Source organism: Nomascus leucogenys, chromosome 7b (genome assembly GCF_006542625.1).
Source record: "Nomascus leucogenys isolate Asia chromosome 7b, Asia_NLE_v1, whole genome shotgun sequence".
Taxonomy (NCBI): Eukaryota; Metazoa; Chordata; class Mammalia; order Primates; family Hylobatidae; genus Nomascus; species Nomascus leucogenys.
The window spans coordinates 5,537,211-5,555,169 of NC_044387.1; the positions used below are offsets into that span (position 1 = coordinate 5,537,211).

General features: G+C 48.7%; 1 protein-coding gene across 3 annotated transcripts in view; it reads left to right on the plus strand.

Moving 5' to 3' along the window:
- The window catches only part of PHF21B (PHD finger protein 21B), a 127,249-nt gene that overhangs the window by 92,937 nt on the left and 16,353 nt on the right, over positions 1-17,959 (plus strand). For all 3 annotated transcript variants that reach the window (XM_030815387.1, XM_030815388.1, XM_030815389.1), the window contains one exon: positions 1,306-1,446. In XM_030815387.1, coding sequence (XP_030671247.1) covers positions 1,306-1,446 — 141 coding nt within the window. The remainder of the gene's footprint in view (positions 1-1,305; positions 1,447-17,959) is intronic.

A 17,959-nucleotide genomic window follows, 5' to 3' on the forward strand; every position in this document is an offset into this window, starting at 1 on the left:
TCTTAATGTTTTTCTTCCCATGAATATAAAAATGGACATTTTTTTTCCATACAGAGATTTTGGGGTTTTAAAAATGTGATACAAAGAGGAAGACAGAGCTTCCCTTAAGCCAGCAGAAAAATGGGACATATTTTCTCTTTGTGCTCAGAAGCCTCAAATTCATCAGACAGTCACCACCTGTGCTTAGGGAAAAACAAACCAAAAAAACACCCAAGTTCAAGTAATTCCTAGTTTAAACCAGACTGTGGCTGATGGGTCCTGGAGAATTCTTCTTATTGGAGCCATGAAAACTAATAATTCTTTCCCAATTTCCTGTCCAAAGAAATAAAATGGTAGAGCTAGAAATGGAGCGGATCCTGGCCCAGGGAGAGGCTGGGCTGGATGGGTGGATTTCAAGCTGATTTTCAGCATCACACCCTTTCATCAAACCAGAGCACCCCCTGAGCCCCGAGGAAGGCTCCCTAAGGGGGGCTGGTGCAGGGTGGCATCTGAAGACCCCCTTCCACTTCCCCATCCACCATGTTAGGGGCCTCATGGCAGTGAAAAAAAATAGAACGTTATTCCCACCTGTGCCCCCAAGCCAGGCTTGTGTGTCTCAGGCACTGTGGCGTGGGGAGGGAGAAACGGAGCCAGGCTGACCTGAGGGGTTCCCAGCCCCTCTGCCTCCTGACTGGATGGCCTCAGGCCAGGAGCAAGTCTGAGCTCTCGTGGCCTCAGTTCATCTGCACCTGAGCTGGGATGAGAAGTCCTCGCTGCCTGAGTGTGCACGGCCTCCCTGGGGAGAGGTGTGGCCAGTTTCACTGATGACCAACCTGACTCTCAGAAGCAGTGAGTCCCCTGAGGCCACACAGCTGGGAAGCGGTGGGGCAGGACTGGAACTCAGACCTTCCCGGTTCCTAAACCAGGCCAGCTTCTCATGCAGACCCTCCCTATGGTGGAAAAGGTGTGTCAGGAGGGGTAGGTGCTAGACACACAGGGGCTCAAACCACCCAGTTCCTGGGGATCTGCCCTCCCAGGTTGGCCCGGCCCAGGCTCTGAGCTCCCCAACCCCTGCCCTGTGCCCTACCAGCTACCTCCCCAGCCCCCTTCACTCTTCCCTTCCTCCCCGTGCCCCTCACCCTCGCTCTCCAGCCTCCTCCACCCCTTCCCTCTTCCCCTCAACCCGCAACCCATCACTGTCCCCTCCACCCCTCCTCTCTTCCCCTCACCCCTCCCTCCCCATCACTGTCCCCTCCACCCCTCCTCTCTTCCCCTCACCCTCCCTCCCCATCACTGTCCCCTTCACCCCTCCATGGCATCTTCCAGGTCATCATCATTCAGCCTCAAGTGCAGACGCAGCCCGAGAACACAGCGGAGTCGCAGCCGCCCACAGAGGAGCCATCTCAGGGAGCTCAGGCCACCAAAAAGAAGAAGGAAGACCGGCCCCCGACCCAGGAGAACCCCGAGGTAGGACAGTCCTCTCTGGAGGACTCAGGCTTTGCTCAGCCTGCAGGTGCCGTCTGAGGCCACTGTGTATAGCGGGGATGGCCTCACTGTGGGATGGTCCCGACAAGCCACCGGCACAGCAAGCCCGGGTCTCAACTGTTGTATCTCAGGGAGGCACTGGCTGAACAGCAGTGTGGGGCGGTGGTTAGCACAAATTCTAGAATCATTCTGCGTGGGTCCTGCACTGCCAATTTCCAACGGTGTGACTGTGAGCAGTTCGCATCTGTTTGCTCATCTGTAAGGTGGGAATGGCAGGGTCTCCTTCCTCACAGGGCTGCTAGGAGCATTCCACGAGTTCATGTTTGCTGAGCCCCTGGACAGCACCTGGTGGGGACTTTTGGCCATTACACCCCATCCCAGGGGCCTTGGCTGTGGGCCCCTCCATCCTGAGTCCAGGAGGGAAAGGGGCTCCTCTGGGCAGCACATAGCCCCGAAGCGGCCCCTGCCTCTTCTCTGCCATGGCCAGTCCTGGGTGTGTGCGGGACCCTGGGCACTGTAGAAGTAGCTGTGCCCCAGGCTGGCATGAGAGGTGCAGAAGTCTCCTGAAGGTGCCTGGAGAACTTGCTAGAAATTGCCTATGTCTCCACGTCCCCCACACACCCTCTGAAGGAGGCCAGATAAATAAGCTCATATTGAACCATCCAAATACATAGTGCACGTGCAGTCCCTGCACTAATGGTGGTGCAGGGACAGCAGCTGACTCAGGGCCGTCCTTTGCTGAACTGGTGGTGGCAGCAGGTGTACTGCAGCTTGGTCCTCGGCATCCTAGGCCAACACCAGCCCCGCATCCTCCACTCTGGGTCTTTTCCATTCAACCCTTCCCACCCAGTTTCCTTTTCTTTTTTCCTTTCTGTCTTTTTTTTTTTGAGATAGAGTCTCACTCTTTGACCCATGCTGGCATGCATTGGCACCATCATAGCTCACTGCAGCCTCAACCTCCCAGGCTCAAGTGATCCTCCCACCCGAGCCTCCCAAGTAGCTGGGACCACAGGTGTGCACCACCACTCCTGGCTAATTTTTTAATGTTTTGTAGAGACAGGGTGTATTAGTCCATTTTCATGCTGCTTATAAAGACATACCCAAGACTGGGCAATTTACAAAGGAAACAAGTTTAATGGAGAACTCATAGTTCCATGTGGCTGGGGAAGCCTCAGAATCATGACAGAAGATAAGGAGGAGCAAGTCACATCTTACATGGATGGTGGCAGGCAAAGAGAGAGCTTGTATAGGGAAGCTCCCGTTTTTTAAACACATCAGATCTTGTGAGACCTATTCACTATCACGGAGAACAGCATGAGAAAGACCCGCCCCATGATTCAGTTACTTTCCACCAGGCCCCCCCTACAACGTGTGGGAATTCAAGATGAGATTTGGGTAGGGACACAGCCAAACCATATCATTTTGCCCCTGGCTCCTCCCACATCTCATGTCTTTGTATTTCAAAACCAATCATGCCTTCCCAACAGTCCTTCAAAGTCTTAACTCATTTCAACATTAACCTCAAAAGGGCCACAGTCCAAAGTCTCATCCGAGACAAGGCAAGTCCCTTCCGCCCATGAGCCTGTAAAATCAAAGCAAATTAGTTACTTCCTAAATACAATGAGGGTACAGGCATTGGGTAAATACAGCCATTCCAAATTGGAAAAATTGGCCAAAACAAAGGGGCTACAGGCCCCATGCAAGTCCAAAATCCAGTGGGGCAGTTAAACCTTAAAGCTCCAAAATTATCTCTTTTGACTCCATGTCTTACATCCAGGTCATGCTGATTCAAGAGGTGAGCTCCCACAGCCTTGAGCAGCTCTGCTGCTGTGGCTTTGCAGGGTACAGCCTCCCTCCTGGTTGCTTTTACTGGCTGGCATTGAGTGTCTGCAGCTTTTCCAGGTGCACAGTACAAGCTGTCGGTGGATCTATCATTCTGGTGTCCAAAGGACAGTGGCCCTCTTCTCACAGCTCCACTAGCCAGTGCCCCAGTAGAGACTGTGTAGGGACTCCGACTCCACATTTCCCTTCTGCACTGCCGTAGCAGAGATTCTCCATGAGGGCTCTGCCCCTGCAGCAAACTTCTGCCTGGACATCCAAGCATTTCTATATATCCTGTGAAATCTAGGCAGAGGCTCCCAAACCTCAATTCTTCTGTGCACCCACAGGCTCAACACCATGTGGAAGTTGCCGAGGCTTGGGCTTCCACCCTCTGAAGCAACAGGCTGAGGGGTACCTTGGCCCCTTTTAGTCATGGCTGGAGTGGCTGGGACACAGGGCACCAAGTCCCTAGACTGCGCACTGCAGAGGGACCCGGGGCCCAGCCCAAGAAACCATTTTTTCCTCCTAAACCTCTAGGCCTGTGATGGGAGGGGCTGCTGCAAAGGTCTTTGACATGCCCTGGAGACATTTTCCCCACTGTTTTGGTGATTAACATTCAGCTCCTCATTGCTTATGCAAATTTCTGCAGCCAGCTTGAATTTCTCCTCAGAAAATAGGATTTTCTTTTCTATCGCGTTGTCAGGGTGCACATTTTCTGAACTTTTATGCTGTTTCCCCTTTTAAAACTGAATGCCTTTAACAGCACCCAAGTCACCTCTCAAATGCTTTGCTGCTTAGAAGTTTTTTCTGCCAGATACCCTAAATCATCTTTCTCAAGTTCAAAGTTCCACAAGTCTCTAGGGCAGAGGCAAAATGCCACCAGTCTCTTTGCTAAAACATAACAAGAGTCACCTTTGCTCCAGTTCCCAACAAGTTCCTCATCTCCATCTGAGACCACCTCAGCCTGACCTTATTGTTCATCTCACTGTCAGCAATTTTGTCAAAGCCATTTAACAAATCTCTAGGAAGTTCTGAACTTTTCCACATTTTTCTGTCTTCTTCTGAGCCCTTCAAACTGTTCCAACCTCTGGCTATTACCCAGTTCCAAAGTCACTTCCACGTTTTGGGGTGTCTTTTCAGCAACATCCCACTCCACTGGTACCAATTTACTATATTGGTCCGTTTTCACACTGCTGATAAAGACATATCTGAGACTGGACAATTTACAAAGGAAAGAGGTTTAATGGAGAACTCACAGTTCCACATGGCTGGGGAAGCCCCACAATCATGGCAGAAGGAAAGAAAGAGCAAGTCACATCTTACATGGATGGCGGCAAGCAAAGAGAGAGCTTGTGCAGGGAAACTCCGATTTTTAGACCCATCAGATCTTGTGAGACTTATTCACTATCAAGAGAACAGCACAGGAAAGACCCTCCCCATGATTTACCTCCCACCAGGTCCCTCCCACAATATGTGGGAATTCAAGATGACACTTGGATGGGGACACAACCAAACCATATCACAGGGTCTCTCCATGTTGCCCAGGCTGGTCTCGAGTTCCTGGCCTCAAGCCTCAAGTGATCCTCCTGCCTCAGCCTCCTGAAGTGCTGGGATTACAAGTGTAAGCCACCAAGCTCAGACTCGGTTCCCTTTTCCCTCCCTGCTGTGCCCTTCATTACACAAGACTCAGTTGAGACATGTTGGCTCCCAGGAGTGGTTTCTAACCACCCTATCCCCAACTGCAGCACCCCGCCCCGGACCCCCTGGGCCCCTGCAGCTCCCAACGGTTCTTCCCATCAATGTACTGTCATTACCAAAGGAAACCCATTGTTCTTGCCTTTACTTTTTCCTTTAGTTGTTCAGCACGCCTTCGAGTTTGCTCCCTGTGAGGCTCCATGCCAAAGGCTAAGGATGTCAGGATGCAGGCAGCCATGGTCCTTGCCCTTGGGAAACTCGCTTCCATGGGTAAAGACAGAGATGGCTACCAAGGACTCTAATGGGTTCAAAAACGCGTGTGTCATGAGAGAATTCTAAATGAAGGGCTACAGGAGATGAGGCAAAGGGAGAGAGCTGTTTCCTCCTGGAAGGACTGAGGAAGGCTTTGGAGAGAAGGCATGGTCTGCAGGGGTAGAGGAGTTGCCAGGATCCAGCAGAGAACAGGAGGCAGAAGGTAGGTCACCAGCCGGAGGGCACTGCATAGGCAATAGCACAAGAGTGGGAAAGGATTCCACACACCCAGACCAGTCAGCTGGGCTTTCAGACTGCAGTAGGGGGTGAAGACAGACGTTGGAGCCTGGTCCTGGAGGGCCTGAATGCAGGCTGACAAAGTGGAGCTTTATTGTTAGGTAATGGGGAGCTATGGAATATCTTTGAGCAGAAGAATGACTTGATTACTGTCCTTCGACATGTCTAAAAAGCCAATGAAGTCAAGGAGCTAAGTGAGGCTGCAGCGTGAACCAAGTCTCCTCCTGGGCCTAATCGTCTCAAGAAAGTCCGTTCCATTCTGAGGCGGTGTCTGCACCTGCGTGTGCACTGTGAAGCCCTGGCTTGGCTTGCAGCCCAAAGCTTCCATGATGGCCCTTCTGTCTCCTCTTGGGGTTCAGCTGCACCCTTAATATTGGGGAAAGTATTCTGGGGGGATTCTCTTTGTTCTCTCAAAGTATTTAATATATCTTAGTCAATTATTGTGCATTTATACAATTAGTATAATTACATCTAATTACAAAATTAGTGTAAACATATGCGATGACTTAAATAGATAGAACTTGCAATTATAGCATGTCCTGGGATAAAAATCCTTATTAAAGTTTATTTTAAAAGAGGACCAAGGCCAGGCGCAGTGGCTCACACCTGTAATCCCGGCACTTTGGGAGGCCGAGGTGGGCAGGTCACCTGAGGTCAGGAGTTTAAGACCAGCCTGGTCAACATGGTGAAACCCCGTCTCTACAAAAATACAGTGAGCCAGGTGTGGTACCACACACCTGTAATCCCAGCTACTTGGGAGGATGAGGCAGGAGAATCGCTTGAACCTGGGAGGCGGAGGTTACGTTGAGCCAAGATCGCGCCACTGCACTCCAGCCTGGGCGACAGAGCAAGACTCCATTTCATATACATACATACGTGCATACATACATTCATACATACATAGCGGGAAGAGCTGTGCTGCACAGACTGCAGGACCTTGAACCTGTCAGTGAAGTGTCTGAGGTAGAGCCTGGAAGCTGGACAGCAGTAGCTGCCCCCAGAAACGTCACGGGATGAGCCAGGGTCAGCCGGTAGGGGTGTGGATTTTTGTGAAGAAACATGATTGGTGTTTGTGCAACTCCGCTGTCACCGCGGCTCCCCAGAAAGTGGCACTTGCCCTCAGCAGGGCACATGCGGGATGGCCAGCCCAGGGGTTGCTCGGAGCCATGCTAAATGGCAACAGGGGCTGCAGCAGAAGGGGACGTCGAGTCAACAGTGTCCCAGAGTGACCCGTGCACCATGGGGAGGAATATTTCAGTAGCTCTCGGACCCCACGAGGTCCATGTGGGGAACGGCAGAACGAGATAAGACCACCTAGGAGAGCGCTAGCTGCCGCCTGTCCATGCTCAACATGGGTCAGTTTCAGACCCCACAGGAAGGGACTGTTTTTAGCCTGTGATACAGATGGGGACGCTGAGGCCCAGAGGCACTGATCCTCAGAGATGGGAGCCACACTCAGGCGTCTGGGCTCAGAGCCTGCGGTCTATGCCGTGCAGCCTTGCCACTGGAGACACCACCTCTGCCTTTGGTCAGGCTGAGTGGAGGTCAGATTTGGGATCAGAACCAACTGCTCGGGACCCGAACCGCTCAGTCGTGAAGAGGCTGCCTGATACTTTGGGTTATCATCCTTCCCTGATTTTCCCATTTGCAGCTCACAGCTTTTCCTCCATATAAAGATTATGGGTGTGAAAGGGGCCACATTACCAGCCTTCCCAGGGGGCCACAAGGCTGGCCTCACCCTCCCAGCGCCCCCTGTACTTCCCAGAGATTCCAGCAGGTCAGTGGATCGTGGGATTGTGTTCCTGGCCCTGCATCCCTCTTTGCTCTGGCTGCTAGGGAGCTCACAGGCCAGTCTGTGTCCCACCTCTAATAATTGTTAGGGCCTATGACATGGCTTCACCTTACTTTCCTAGGCTTACTGTCCTTTCTCCTTTCTTCCTTGTTTACCGTCTGTTTCAGCATGTTGTGCAAATGCCCCACAAAGCCATTTCCTGGAATCGGGATGGATATCAGTAATGAGTGCTCATCTCTTAGCTGTGTTCCGCCCTTCCTGTGACCAAGGCCAAAACCTTCTTGAAGGGCCTGTCCTTTTGTGTGTGGCTGAGACTGCCCGAAGGACACTTGCTCATCCGCCCTTCCAGGTCACAGCCAGGGAAGCCAAAGTCTTTCAGGATCCTAAGCCCAGGGCTCCCAGGCTGCGAACATCCCATGTCCCACTCCGCACGAGGCACGTGCGGGACACTGAACACGGCTGGCCTGTTCACCCCATACAAGCGCACAGTGGTGGGATCGTGTCGCCTTTAGGATTTAGAAACCACAGGCTTAGAGTGACTTGCCCAAGGTTGTAGCTGCAACTCAGCTTGAGCCAGCCGGGCCGGGACCTCACATCTCCAGCCTTTCTGGCATCCCTCAGATGCCTCCTGATTTCAGCCATAACAGAAAATGACACCTACAGCAATACATAGAGAGTGGGGACCCAGGAAGCAACTGTGGGGTGGAGGCGGAGGCTGGGGGTGGGCGGGGCCACCGTCAGACTGAGGTTCCCAGGCTGCCAGGCTGCCTCAGCTGCCCTGGGGTTTCTCACAGCGAGGGTGAGGTTGCGGCACGGACGTGCTTCCTAGTAGGCTCCTCACGTCTGCAGTGCTCTAAAACGCGTGACATGGGTGCACCTACAGGTGTCAAGGTGACGGGCAGCCGAAGCTCAGGGATGTGAGGTGGCAGTGTCCAGTACAGGGCAGCAGCCATCACCCCACGCTGATCGCCACTGAGCCTCACGGCTGATTGTGCTTCCCCTTCCTTCTCCCACTGTCCTACAGTGGCTGCACAGTAGCAGGGGGCAGGAATTACAAGGTTCGTTTTACAGATGAAGAAGCTGAGGCTCAGAGGCAAACCACATGTACGATCACGGGGCTGCATGCTAAGTTCAGACAGAACCTGGGCTTCTGGCTCCCAACCCAGGGCGCTCTCTGCTCCCTCCTGTCCCAAGGCCTACAGCCTACCTGAATGAGTCTGGCTGCCCTCAAATCAGCACATGCCCTGCAAAAGGCAGTCAGAGCAAGGTCCCAGCCCCCGCACCTCTCTGGGCAAGCCCTGTTCACACACACAGTTTGGCCCTATGCCCAGCCCTCCTTCCTGTCTCATATCTGCCCAGGGCTACTGCAGTGGACCCCAGCCGGTCTCCCTGCCCCTGGATGGCTTCCTGTCTATTCACCCTGCAAATGATCTTTCCAAAATTCAGAAATAAGTAAGTCACTCCCTCTCTTGAAATCCATTCAAGCACCCAGTCCATCAGGAAGACTCTGGGTTCACGTGAATGGACCTCTCCGTTTCAAACCCACAGCAACCCCAGATACAGTGGAGAGAGAGAGGATAATGATGGAGCTGAACGTTGCTGTGTCCCTAAAACACAGCAGCCAGGGACCCACACCCTTGGCTGTCGGGCTCCAGGTGCGGAATTGAGCAAGGGTGACCCTGAGGGTGGGCAGCTCATGCAGGGCAGTGGGTTCCAAGAATTCCTTGGGTAAGAGACAAGTTGACCAGGCTTCTCTGCTGGTCCGGGCCACAGCCAGACCTAGGGAAGTGGCCAGCGCTGAGGCAACTGCAAACTTGCTGAAAGGGAAGGGTAAGCGTGAGGGAGAGAAAAAGAAAGAAATTGTGCCCAGCACTTCAGGAGGCCGAGGCAGGCGGATCACGAGGTCAGGAGATCGAGACTATCCTGGCTAACACGGTGAAACCCCGTCTCTACTAAAAATACAAAAAATTAGCCGGGCGAGGTGGTGGGCACCTGTGGTCCCAGCTACTCGGGAGGCTGAGGCAGAAGAATGGCATGAACCCAGGAGGCGGAGCTTGCAGTGAGCCGAGATTGCGCCACTGCACTCCAGCCTGGGCAACTGAGTGACATTCCATATCAAACGACAACAATAAAAAAAAAAAAAGGAAAGCAATTGTGCCCAGGTAAGTCTCTGCAGAATTCTGACATATACGAAATCTCATGCCAAGGGCGGCGATCAATGAGATCAACATTTGGAACATGAATTTATTCCAGATGAAGTGAATTGTGCTAAATGCTCTAGCAACAGCTTTTAAATAAGCGTGTTTAAGATGCACAAAAAAAGGAGTAATGTCTAGAAATAAGGAATAATGAAGCACAAAAATCAAGGATATAAAACAATTAGATGAACATAAAAATTCAAAAATTTGATGATGAAAAACATGGCGATGAGATGTCATTTGAAAAGCTTACTAGATGGCAGGAACTGAGATAATTAGTGCTTTTGAATAGGACACGGTGCATGGAGCACAGAGATGCAAACATGTAAAAGAAAAAATACGCGGGAGCAGCCAGGGACAGAAAGCAAGTGGGGAAACCTTGATTTCACCTCATGGAGCTTTCAGCAGGAGGGAGTGGATGTAGGGTGACGGGGCAGGTGGAGAAGCAAAGCTGAAGAATGTCCCAGGATTGAAGAGCGTCTGAGTTTTTAAATCAAAAATAGACTCCATCTCTCAGGCGGGATTAATAAAAGCAAATCTAGGAGGCTAGAAATTCATGTCAAAGATAAAGAGAAAAATCATAAAAAACTACCAGGGCAAAAACAGCGGAATGACAGATGTGCCAGGGGCCTCCAGCAGCCTCAGCCAGACGACCACAGAGCAATAAATATCTGCAGACTGCTGAGGGAAAGTCGCTGCCAACTCAGTATTTTATACCCAGTTAAGTTGTTTTTCAAGAGCAAGGGCAAAAGAAAGACATTCTACACATAGGAAGACTAAGGATTTTATCACCCACAGACCATCCTTAAAAGAACTGTGCTTTAGCCAGAAGATAGATGAAGTCAGAGACAGCCAGTGGGTATAAGAAACAACTGAGTGTATAGACTGTTAAATTATAGGTAGATATATTTAAGTGTAGACTGAAAAAAAAAATCCAGTTTTGTTTTGCAAAGCAGATAAAAGGAAAATTCTAGGCAACAATAACAAATTGGTTGGAGGTGATGTTTTAGAGGGAGTTAGAACATGCCAGGAGCAGTGTAATTTGGGGAAGAAGAATAGAAATATTAACTCCAGCCTTTATTAGAAACGTGTATAGTTAGAAACATATGCTCAAAACATTTAGGCTAATCAGTGAAAAAAATGTAATGCCACCTATAATTTCTAAATCAGCAGAGGAAAAAAAAGTGAATGTGGAGCTTTTTTCCCCAAGAAGTAGGAAATGAAAAAATAAGGATACACTGAAAATACAAATACAGTAGAGGAAATAAGTCCAAATAACTCAGTAACCATAATAAATGCAAATGAAATCTTCCTACTTTTAGAGAAATGAAAACAGGCTTAAAAACAACACAATCCAGTTGTATGCTGTTTGTTCGAGGCATACCTAAATAATACCAGAAAGGTTGAAAGGAATGAAAAAGACATATTAATGTAAATACTAAAGGTACATCCATCAAGATAATTTAACAGTCACAAACTTATGTGCACCATAGCAACATCGTTTGGGATATGTATTTGGTGGAAAAGTAATTGTGCAGTTACTTTGCACCGACCTAATAGCAGAATTGTAAGGCAAATTTGACAAATCCACAGAACACGGTTTTGAACACACGTCTATCAGAATGAAGCCAGTTGATCCCACAGGGCAAAAAGACTTGGCTGAGCTTCCAGAAGGAACAGAGCAGCTACTTAGAACTGAGACTCCCCCTGCATCCCCTATAAACTAATAGCAACAAGAATTTTTTTCTTCATTTTGTGGATTTCAGACATGAGCAGAGCATCAGTAGACTGGGCAGGAAGTGTTAGTGTCATCAGAGGCAGCAGAGGTCAGGGCTGGGCAGCAAGCCGATGGTGCAGTAAGCAGTGGCCGGGAATGGTGTAGGGGACTCCAGAGAGGGCCAAGGAGCCACAGGCTGCAGAAAAAGTCAGTGGCATGCACTCCCTGAAGATCAGAAGTCCATCTTGAAGTGCCTGACCTGGCCTTAGCTTAGACAGGGCCGGGTCAGGCAAAAGCTGGGCCTGAGGTAATATAGAGAGAATGTGCTGGAGGAGGGAGTGCTTGGTGTTGTCAGGTCTTAGAAAGTGCCAGGCAAAATATGTCTCCTGGAGGGATTGCACCTGCAATCTGTAAGGCATCCAGGAACAGGGAAGGTAGCAGAAACCCTCTTTGACCATGGGGGAGAGGCAGAGGAGGCGTGGTTAACCAGAGAATCCCACTGAGGGTTGAAGAATGAAGTCAGTTGCTTTGGCAGGAGAGGCAGAGCCTTTGAGTTGCTTCTAGAAGGCTAATGTAATCCTTTTCCCACCTGCTACAAATCTCCAGTATAGGAAAATTCAGCTCATTTAGTTATGTTTAACAACAAAACATCAATATGAAGCTGCTATAAGCAAAAAATACAGGAAAGAGAAGCTATTTTTACCATAATACTAGGAAAAAAAATTGATATCTTGCTGTGATTTTTTTTTTAAAAAAAAAGAAAACAATCAGTACTAAGAAGGAAACTACATGGCTAAAATACACAGATTTATGGAAGAGACGGCTAAGTGGCTAAATTACTGGAGAGAATTAACCATGAGCTGGAATTATTCATTAAAAAATAAAACCATCCCAGAAATGGATGCATAGCTGGATGAACACAGGGGGCCATGGATACAGCAGAAGACACAGTAAGGGACACCAGAGGCAGAAGGGGGAAAAGTATACGAAATTGAAAAAATAGTTATTTTATTTTTATATATGCTTTATTAGGTTCTTCTTAAGAAATTTAAAACACCAATTTGTGAGGGATAAACTCCACTCATCAGGGCAAACACAGGTCTCAGGTAGCCCTGGAGCTGAGGAATAGCTTTGATATTCAGTGAAGTTTGCGAGTCCACAGCTGCCCTGTAATCTTGTACTTCTCTGTTTCTGTGTCAAAGAGCTCTCCTTTCTGGCGTCTGGGGTTCTGCAGCTGCTGCTGCATGAATTAAGCATCAGTAAGATGTATTGGGATTTTCACATTGCTGATACCAATTTTGGTTGAGGTGGCAATGGCAAATTTCTGGTGTGTCCTCAATTGAGGACCAGAGGTCCAGACACAAGTAACAGCCACTGCCCAGCTCTTCAGGAAAACCGCCCCCTTGCCTCTGTGGTGCCCAGTGAGGATGATCAGAAGGTCCCGGGGGTGATGCTGGCTTGCAGTTTTCTCCCATACTGACTGAAGGGGTTTTTGCCATGGCTCAATAGCTTCCAAGGCATGTCTTCAGTAGGAGAATATCTAGGCATTTTGTGAAGTTGAACCACCCGGGTACCACCATTCTTGTCACCACCAGCTGTTTGTAACAGTTGCAAGAACCTTCTCCTTCTTTTTCTTTTCAACCTTGGATTTAGCAGCTGAGTACTTCCTCTTGTACACTGCCTTTCTGGAATACACAGCAGATTGGGAATATCTGCCAATTCCTCTGACAAGGATGGGATTTCAGCTTCAATGGGGCCTCCCCCTTGGGCTTTTTAGATTTGAGGTTCCCTCTTTTCACCTTGACACCAGCATCAGCCTTCTTGGCTTTGGGTTTCTCTTCCTTAGTAGCCGGCTTCTCACCATCTTGCAAGACAGAAGAGAGAACTCAATAATGAGTTTTTAAGTTTCGGAGTAAGTGAAACTACAGGAGGCAAGCAAAGAAGCTACAACACATGTATAACAGGAGGCATCAAAGAAGGAAACCAGAATGACTAAAACGTTTCCATAATTTCCTGCAATTAGGTGAATTTGGCTGTCCTGTGGTTGGCATTAACTCCTGTTTCCTGTTCATAACCTGTCCTCAAATGAGTGTCAGTAGAGGGGACTTGGGGAGGAGAAGATGATGTGAGGAAGCAGAGGCACCACGTTCCCAGTGTTCTCCCAGCCCAGCCTTCCCAGGTCAGGCCAGTAAAACGGCTGCCAGCAGCTCAGGGCGTCCTAGAGTCCCTGCCACTGTCCAGTTAGTTAGACACAGGGTCCAAAAGTGATATTTGAACCAGGTGGCACCAGACTGCTGCCAGACTGGTACTGATTGGCCGAGCTGCCAGGTGGCCCCAGAATTCCCAGTCAGGCAGCTGTGCAGCCCCCTCAGCTGCTCCACTGACTTCCCACCTATGTGAGTGCACATCTCACAGGATTGAATTTGACAGACCTCACTTTTCATGGTATGGTGATACTTCACTTTTTGAAATACAATTCAAGGAAAATGTCCTGAACTTTTAAAAAGACTTTATAATCTGCATCTTGAAAGGACACATTGGGTCCCAGGGACAGCTGATGTGTGCTCCAGGGGGAAAATGTGCAATGCTGAGACACACCCAGTGAAGTTACTGACTGACTGTGGAAACAAAAGAATCCTGTAGGCATCCAGGCCAAAAAAAAAAAAAAAAAGTCACTTTAGAGGGAAAACAATTAAGCTGGTGTCTGACTTTTCCACAGCCACATTCAATTCCAGGATGCGCTAGAGTAACATCTGCAAGATAATAAAGAAAGAAAGAATGAGCCAAGGATTTCATATGCAGCCAAGCTGTCCTTCAAGTTTAAAGGCTACAGATAAAAAGTTGTAAATCTAGCCGGGCGCAGTGGCTCACGCCTGTAATCTCAGCACTTTAGGAGGCCGAGGTGGGCGGATCACTTGAGGTCAGGAGTTTGAGACCAGCCTGGCCAACATGGTGAAACCCTATCTCTAGTAAAAATACAAAAATTTAGCTGGGCATGGTGGTGGGCGCCTGTAATCCCAGCTACTTGGGAGGCTGAGACAGGAGAATCGCTTTAGCCTGGGAGGTGGAGGTTGCAGTGAGCCAAGATCGTGCCACTACACTCCAGTCTGGGCGACAAAAAAATGTTGTAAATCTTTGGAGAGTTCAGGAAATGTTCCATGAGCCATTTATGAGAAACTGCTGGAGACCCAAACCCAAGCAACCAGGAGACATGGGGAAACTTCGGTACCAGCACTGGGGTGAGCATCAAATGTATTTAACTACAGGTGAGGATGTCAGAATAGAGTTTAAATATGATGTGCTCCGATAATATATAAAAGATTCATTTAAGTAAAATTGAGAGGAGAAGGAGGGAAAAAAGGTGCGAAGTGGAAAGAGTTCTCAGATTAGCTTATCTGTAGCAGTTGGGACTTTAAGTGAATCAGAAAATACCCTTTAAAGCTGAAAAATTAGAACTATTTTTAACAGCATAGAAGTAAAAATCGGAAAGGAGTAAACTATTCGAGATGATCTGGAAAACCCAAGAGAATTGCTGAAAAAGCTGCAGACAATAAGAGAATTTGGCATTGCAGCAGGGTGTAAAATTAATGTAAAAATATCACTAATCTTCATAGCAACACAGTAACCTGTTAGAAGCTTTATACACAACCCCATTTACGATTGCAGCAAAAAGATTAAATGCCAAGAATAAACATAATAAGAATATTCAATGTATATTTGAGGAAAAATTTAAAACCCCTTAAGACAGAAGGAGGGAAAGGAGGAGGAGGAGAAGAAGGAAGGAGAAGGAAGAAAGGAGAGGAGAAGGAGAAGAAAGAAGAGGCTGGGTGTGGTAGGTCACGCCTGTAATCCTAGCACTTTGGGGAAGTGAGGCAGGCAGATCACCTGAGGTCAAGAGTTCGAGACCAGCCTGGCCAACATGGTGAAACCCCGTCTCTACTAAAAATACAAAAATTAGCCGAGCTTGGTAGCAGGCACCTGTAATCCCAGCTACTTGGGAGGCTGAGGCAAGAGAATCCCTTGTAACCAGGAGGCAGAGATTACAGTGAGCTGAGATCATGCCACTGCACTCCAGGCTGGGTGACAAGAGCGAAGCTCTGTCTCAAAAAAAAAAGAACAGGGGCATGTCATAGATTTAAGTAGGAAAACTTAATAATATAAAACTGTCATTATGCCCAAAGTTAATTTATGATTTTAACATTCCAGCAAATCCACCAGCTGATTCCCTCATTCTCAGAGCTCCCTAAGATGGTTTCTGAATTTCACATGAAAAAATAAAAGCCAGGAAACTGAACAGGAAAAACAGTGAAGGGATATTCTAATCCTCCCGGATATTAAAATAGACCCTAAAGCCTTGAGAACTGAACTTGTGGCAGGAGCTCCTAGAGAGGCAGTTTTAAGAAACAAAATAGAAGGCCCAGAAATAGACCCAAATAGATCTATGATAATTTCGTTTATGATTAAAGTGGCTCCTTAAGTCAGTGAAACATGGGAAGATGGAATTTTCAGTAAATGGTACTGGAACAAATGGTAGCCATACAGAAAGCAGTGAGCCGCGACTTCCCACCGGGCACACCAGGACCCGTTCCAAATGGATCAAAAATTTCAATGTAAAAAGTGAAACTTTACAGACTAAAATTATTTTATTACCTCGGCACCTCTAGCCAGGATCCAAAAAATCAAAACACTGCAAAAGAAAATATCGATGTTTTATTACAATTTAATTTAAAATTTTAAAAATTAAAAATTGATACATTTGAAAATTTTTACTACAATTTAAAAATCGATACTCTTTTTAAAAAAATCTAGATGCATGGCAACAAAATGAAAAAAGCCCCGCCTGAGTGGAGCCTGATTCCCAGCTCCTTAAGTGTGAGCTGCCCATGGTGACTTATTCCCAACAAGTACGGTATGGGGGCACGGGGTGGGCACAGAAAGAGTGGCTTTGCTGAGTGGAGCTTGGCAGACACACTTCAGCCAGTGACCAGTGTCACCAGCAGCGATGAGTCAGGTGGGTGGTCTGCGCCCTTGCTGCGATGTGATGAGAAGATGTGTTACCTCTGTGATCTTCCTCCCCCAAACCCACCACCTCAGTCCACTCATGAGGAAAACATCAGACAAATCCCAGTTGAGGATGGCTCTGCAAAATACCTGACCGGTCCTCCTCAAGCTGTCCAGGTCATCAAAAAAAAAAAGACAAGCTGAGAAACTCTCACAACCCGGAAGAGTGTAAGGAGGCATGATATCTTTTTTTTTTGAGACAGAGTCTCGCTGTCGCCCAGGCTGGAGTGCAGTGGCGCGATCTCAGCTCACTGCAGGCTCCGCCCCCCGGGGTTCACGCCATTCTCCTGCCTCAGCCTCCCGAGTAGCTGGGACTACAGGCGCCCGCCACCTCGCCCGGCTAATTTTTTGTATTTTTAGTAGAGACAGGGTTTCACTGTGTTAGCCAGGGTGGTCTTGATCTCCTGACCTCGTGATCCGCCCGCCTTGGCCTCCCAAAGTGCTGGGATTACAGGCGTGAGCCACCTCGCCCGGCCATATCTAAATATCATGTGGGATCCTGGGACAGAAAAACGAAGGGCAGGGCACAGTGGCTCACACCTGTAATCCTAGCGCTTCCAGAGGTAGAGATGGGAGGATCGCTTGAAGCCAAGAGTTTGCGACTAGCCTGGGCAACATAGCAAGACCTCGTCTCTACCAAAAATTTAAAAATGAGCTGGGTGTGGTGGCGTGCACCTGTAGTCTCAGCTACTTGGGAGGCTGAGGCAGGAGAATTGCTTGAGCCCAGGAGTTTGAGGCTGCAGTGAGCTATGATTGTGCCACTGCACTCCAGCCTGGTTGACAGAGTGAGACTCTGTAAAACACAAAAAGACTAAAGAAATCCAAATAAAGTATGGGTTTTAGCTGATGTACCGATGTTGGTTCTGTAGTCGTGATGAACTGGGTGTGGGGTATACAGGAACTCTCAGGAATGAGTCTTGCAACTTCCGTGTAAATCTGAAACTACAATAAATAAGCCAGCCCCATAAATAAAAGATAAATGGGGAAAATATATTGCAAGTCATATCCCAGACAAGGAAATACTGACTCATAGATTCATCAAATACTCACAAGCGCCTACTCTGTGGCCATCCCTGAGTGAGGCTGTGGGGGTTGGTCTTCTTTACAGCGTGGTGGCCGCAGAACTCCTGGCAGGCTCTCTCTCAAGGCCGCCAGCAAGAGAGCCCCACTCCCGTCACCAGCAGGGGTCTTATGTCACATCATACGCCATAGGAGTGGCTCCGGCACCTCTTGGCCCTGCAATGTTACCTAATCCCGTGGTATTTTCAATCCTGCCCACACTCAAGGCAGGGAATGATAGGGGGTGGCTACACCGTACGGTGGGGGCTTGGGGGCCGTTCTAGATTCTGCCTTCCACCACCGAAGAATGTCAAATGAAAAAAAAAATGCCCTAGTGAGCTGTGTAGACAATACAGTGTCATGACCTTTTCACAGGTCAAAAACAGGTAAGGGCTGGGCATGGTGGCTCATGTCTATAATCCCAGCACTTTGGGAGGCTGGGGCAGGCTTGCACCCAGGAGTTCAAGACCAGCCTGGGCAACATGGCAAAACTCCATCTCTGCAAAAAATACAAAATTAGCTGGGCACGGTGGTTTGCACCTGTGGTCCCAGCTCCTCGGGAGGCTGAGGTAGGAGGATCACTTGAGCCCTGGAGATGGAAGC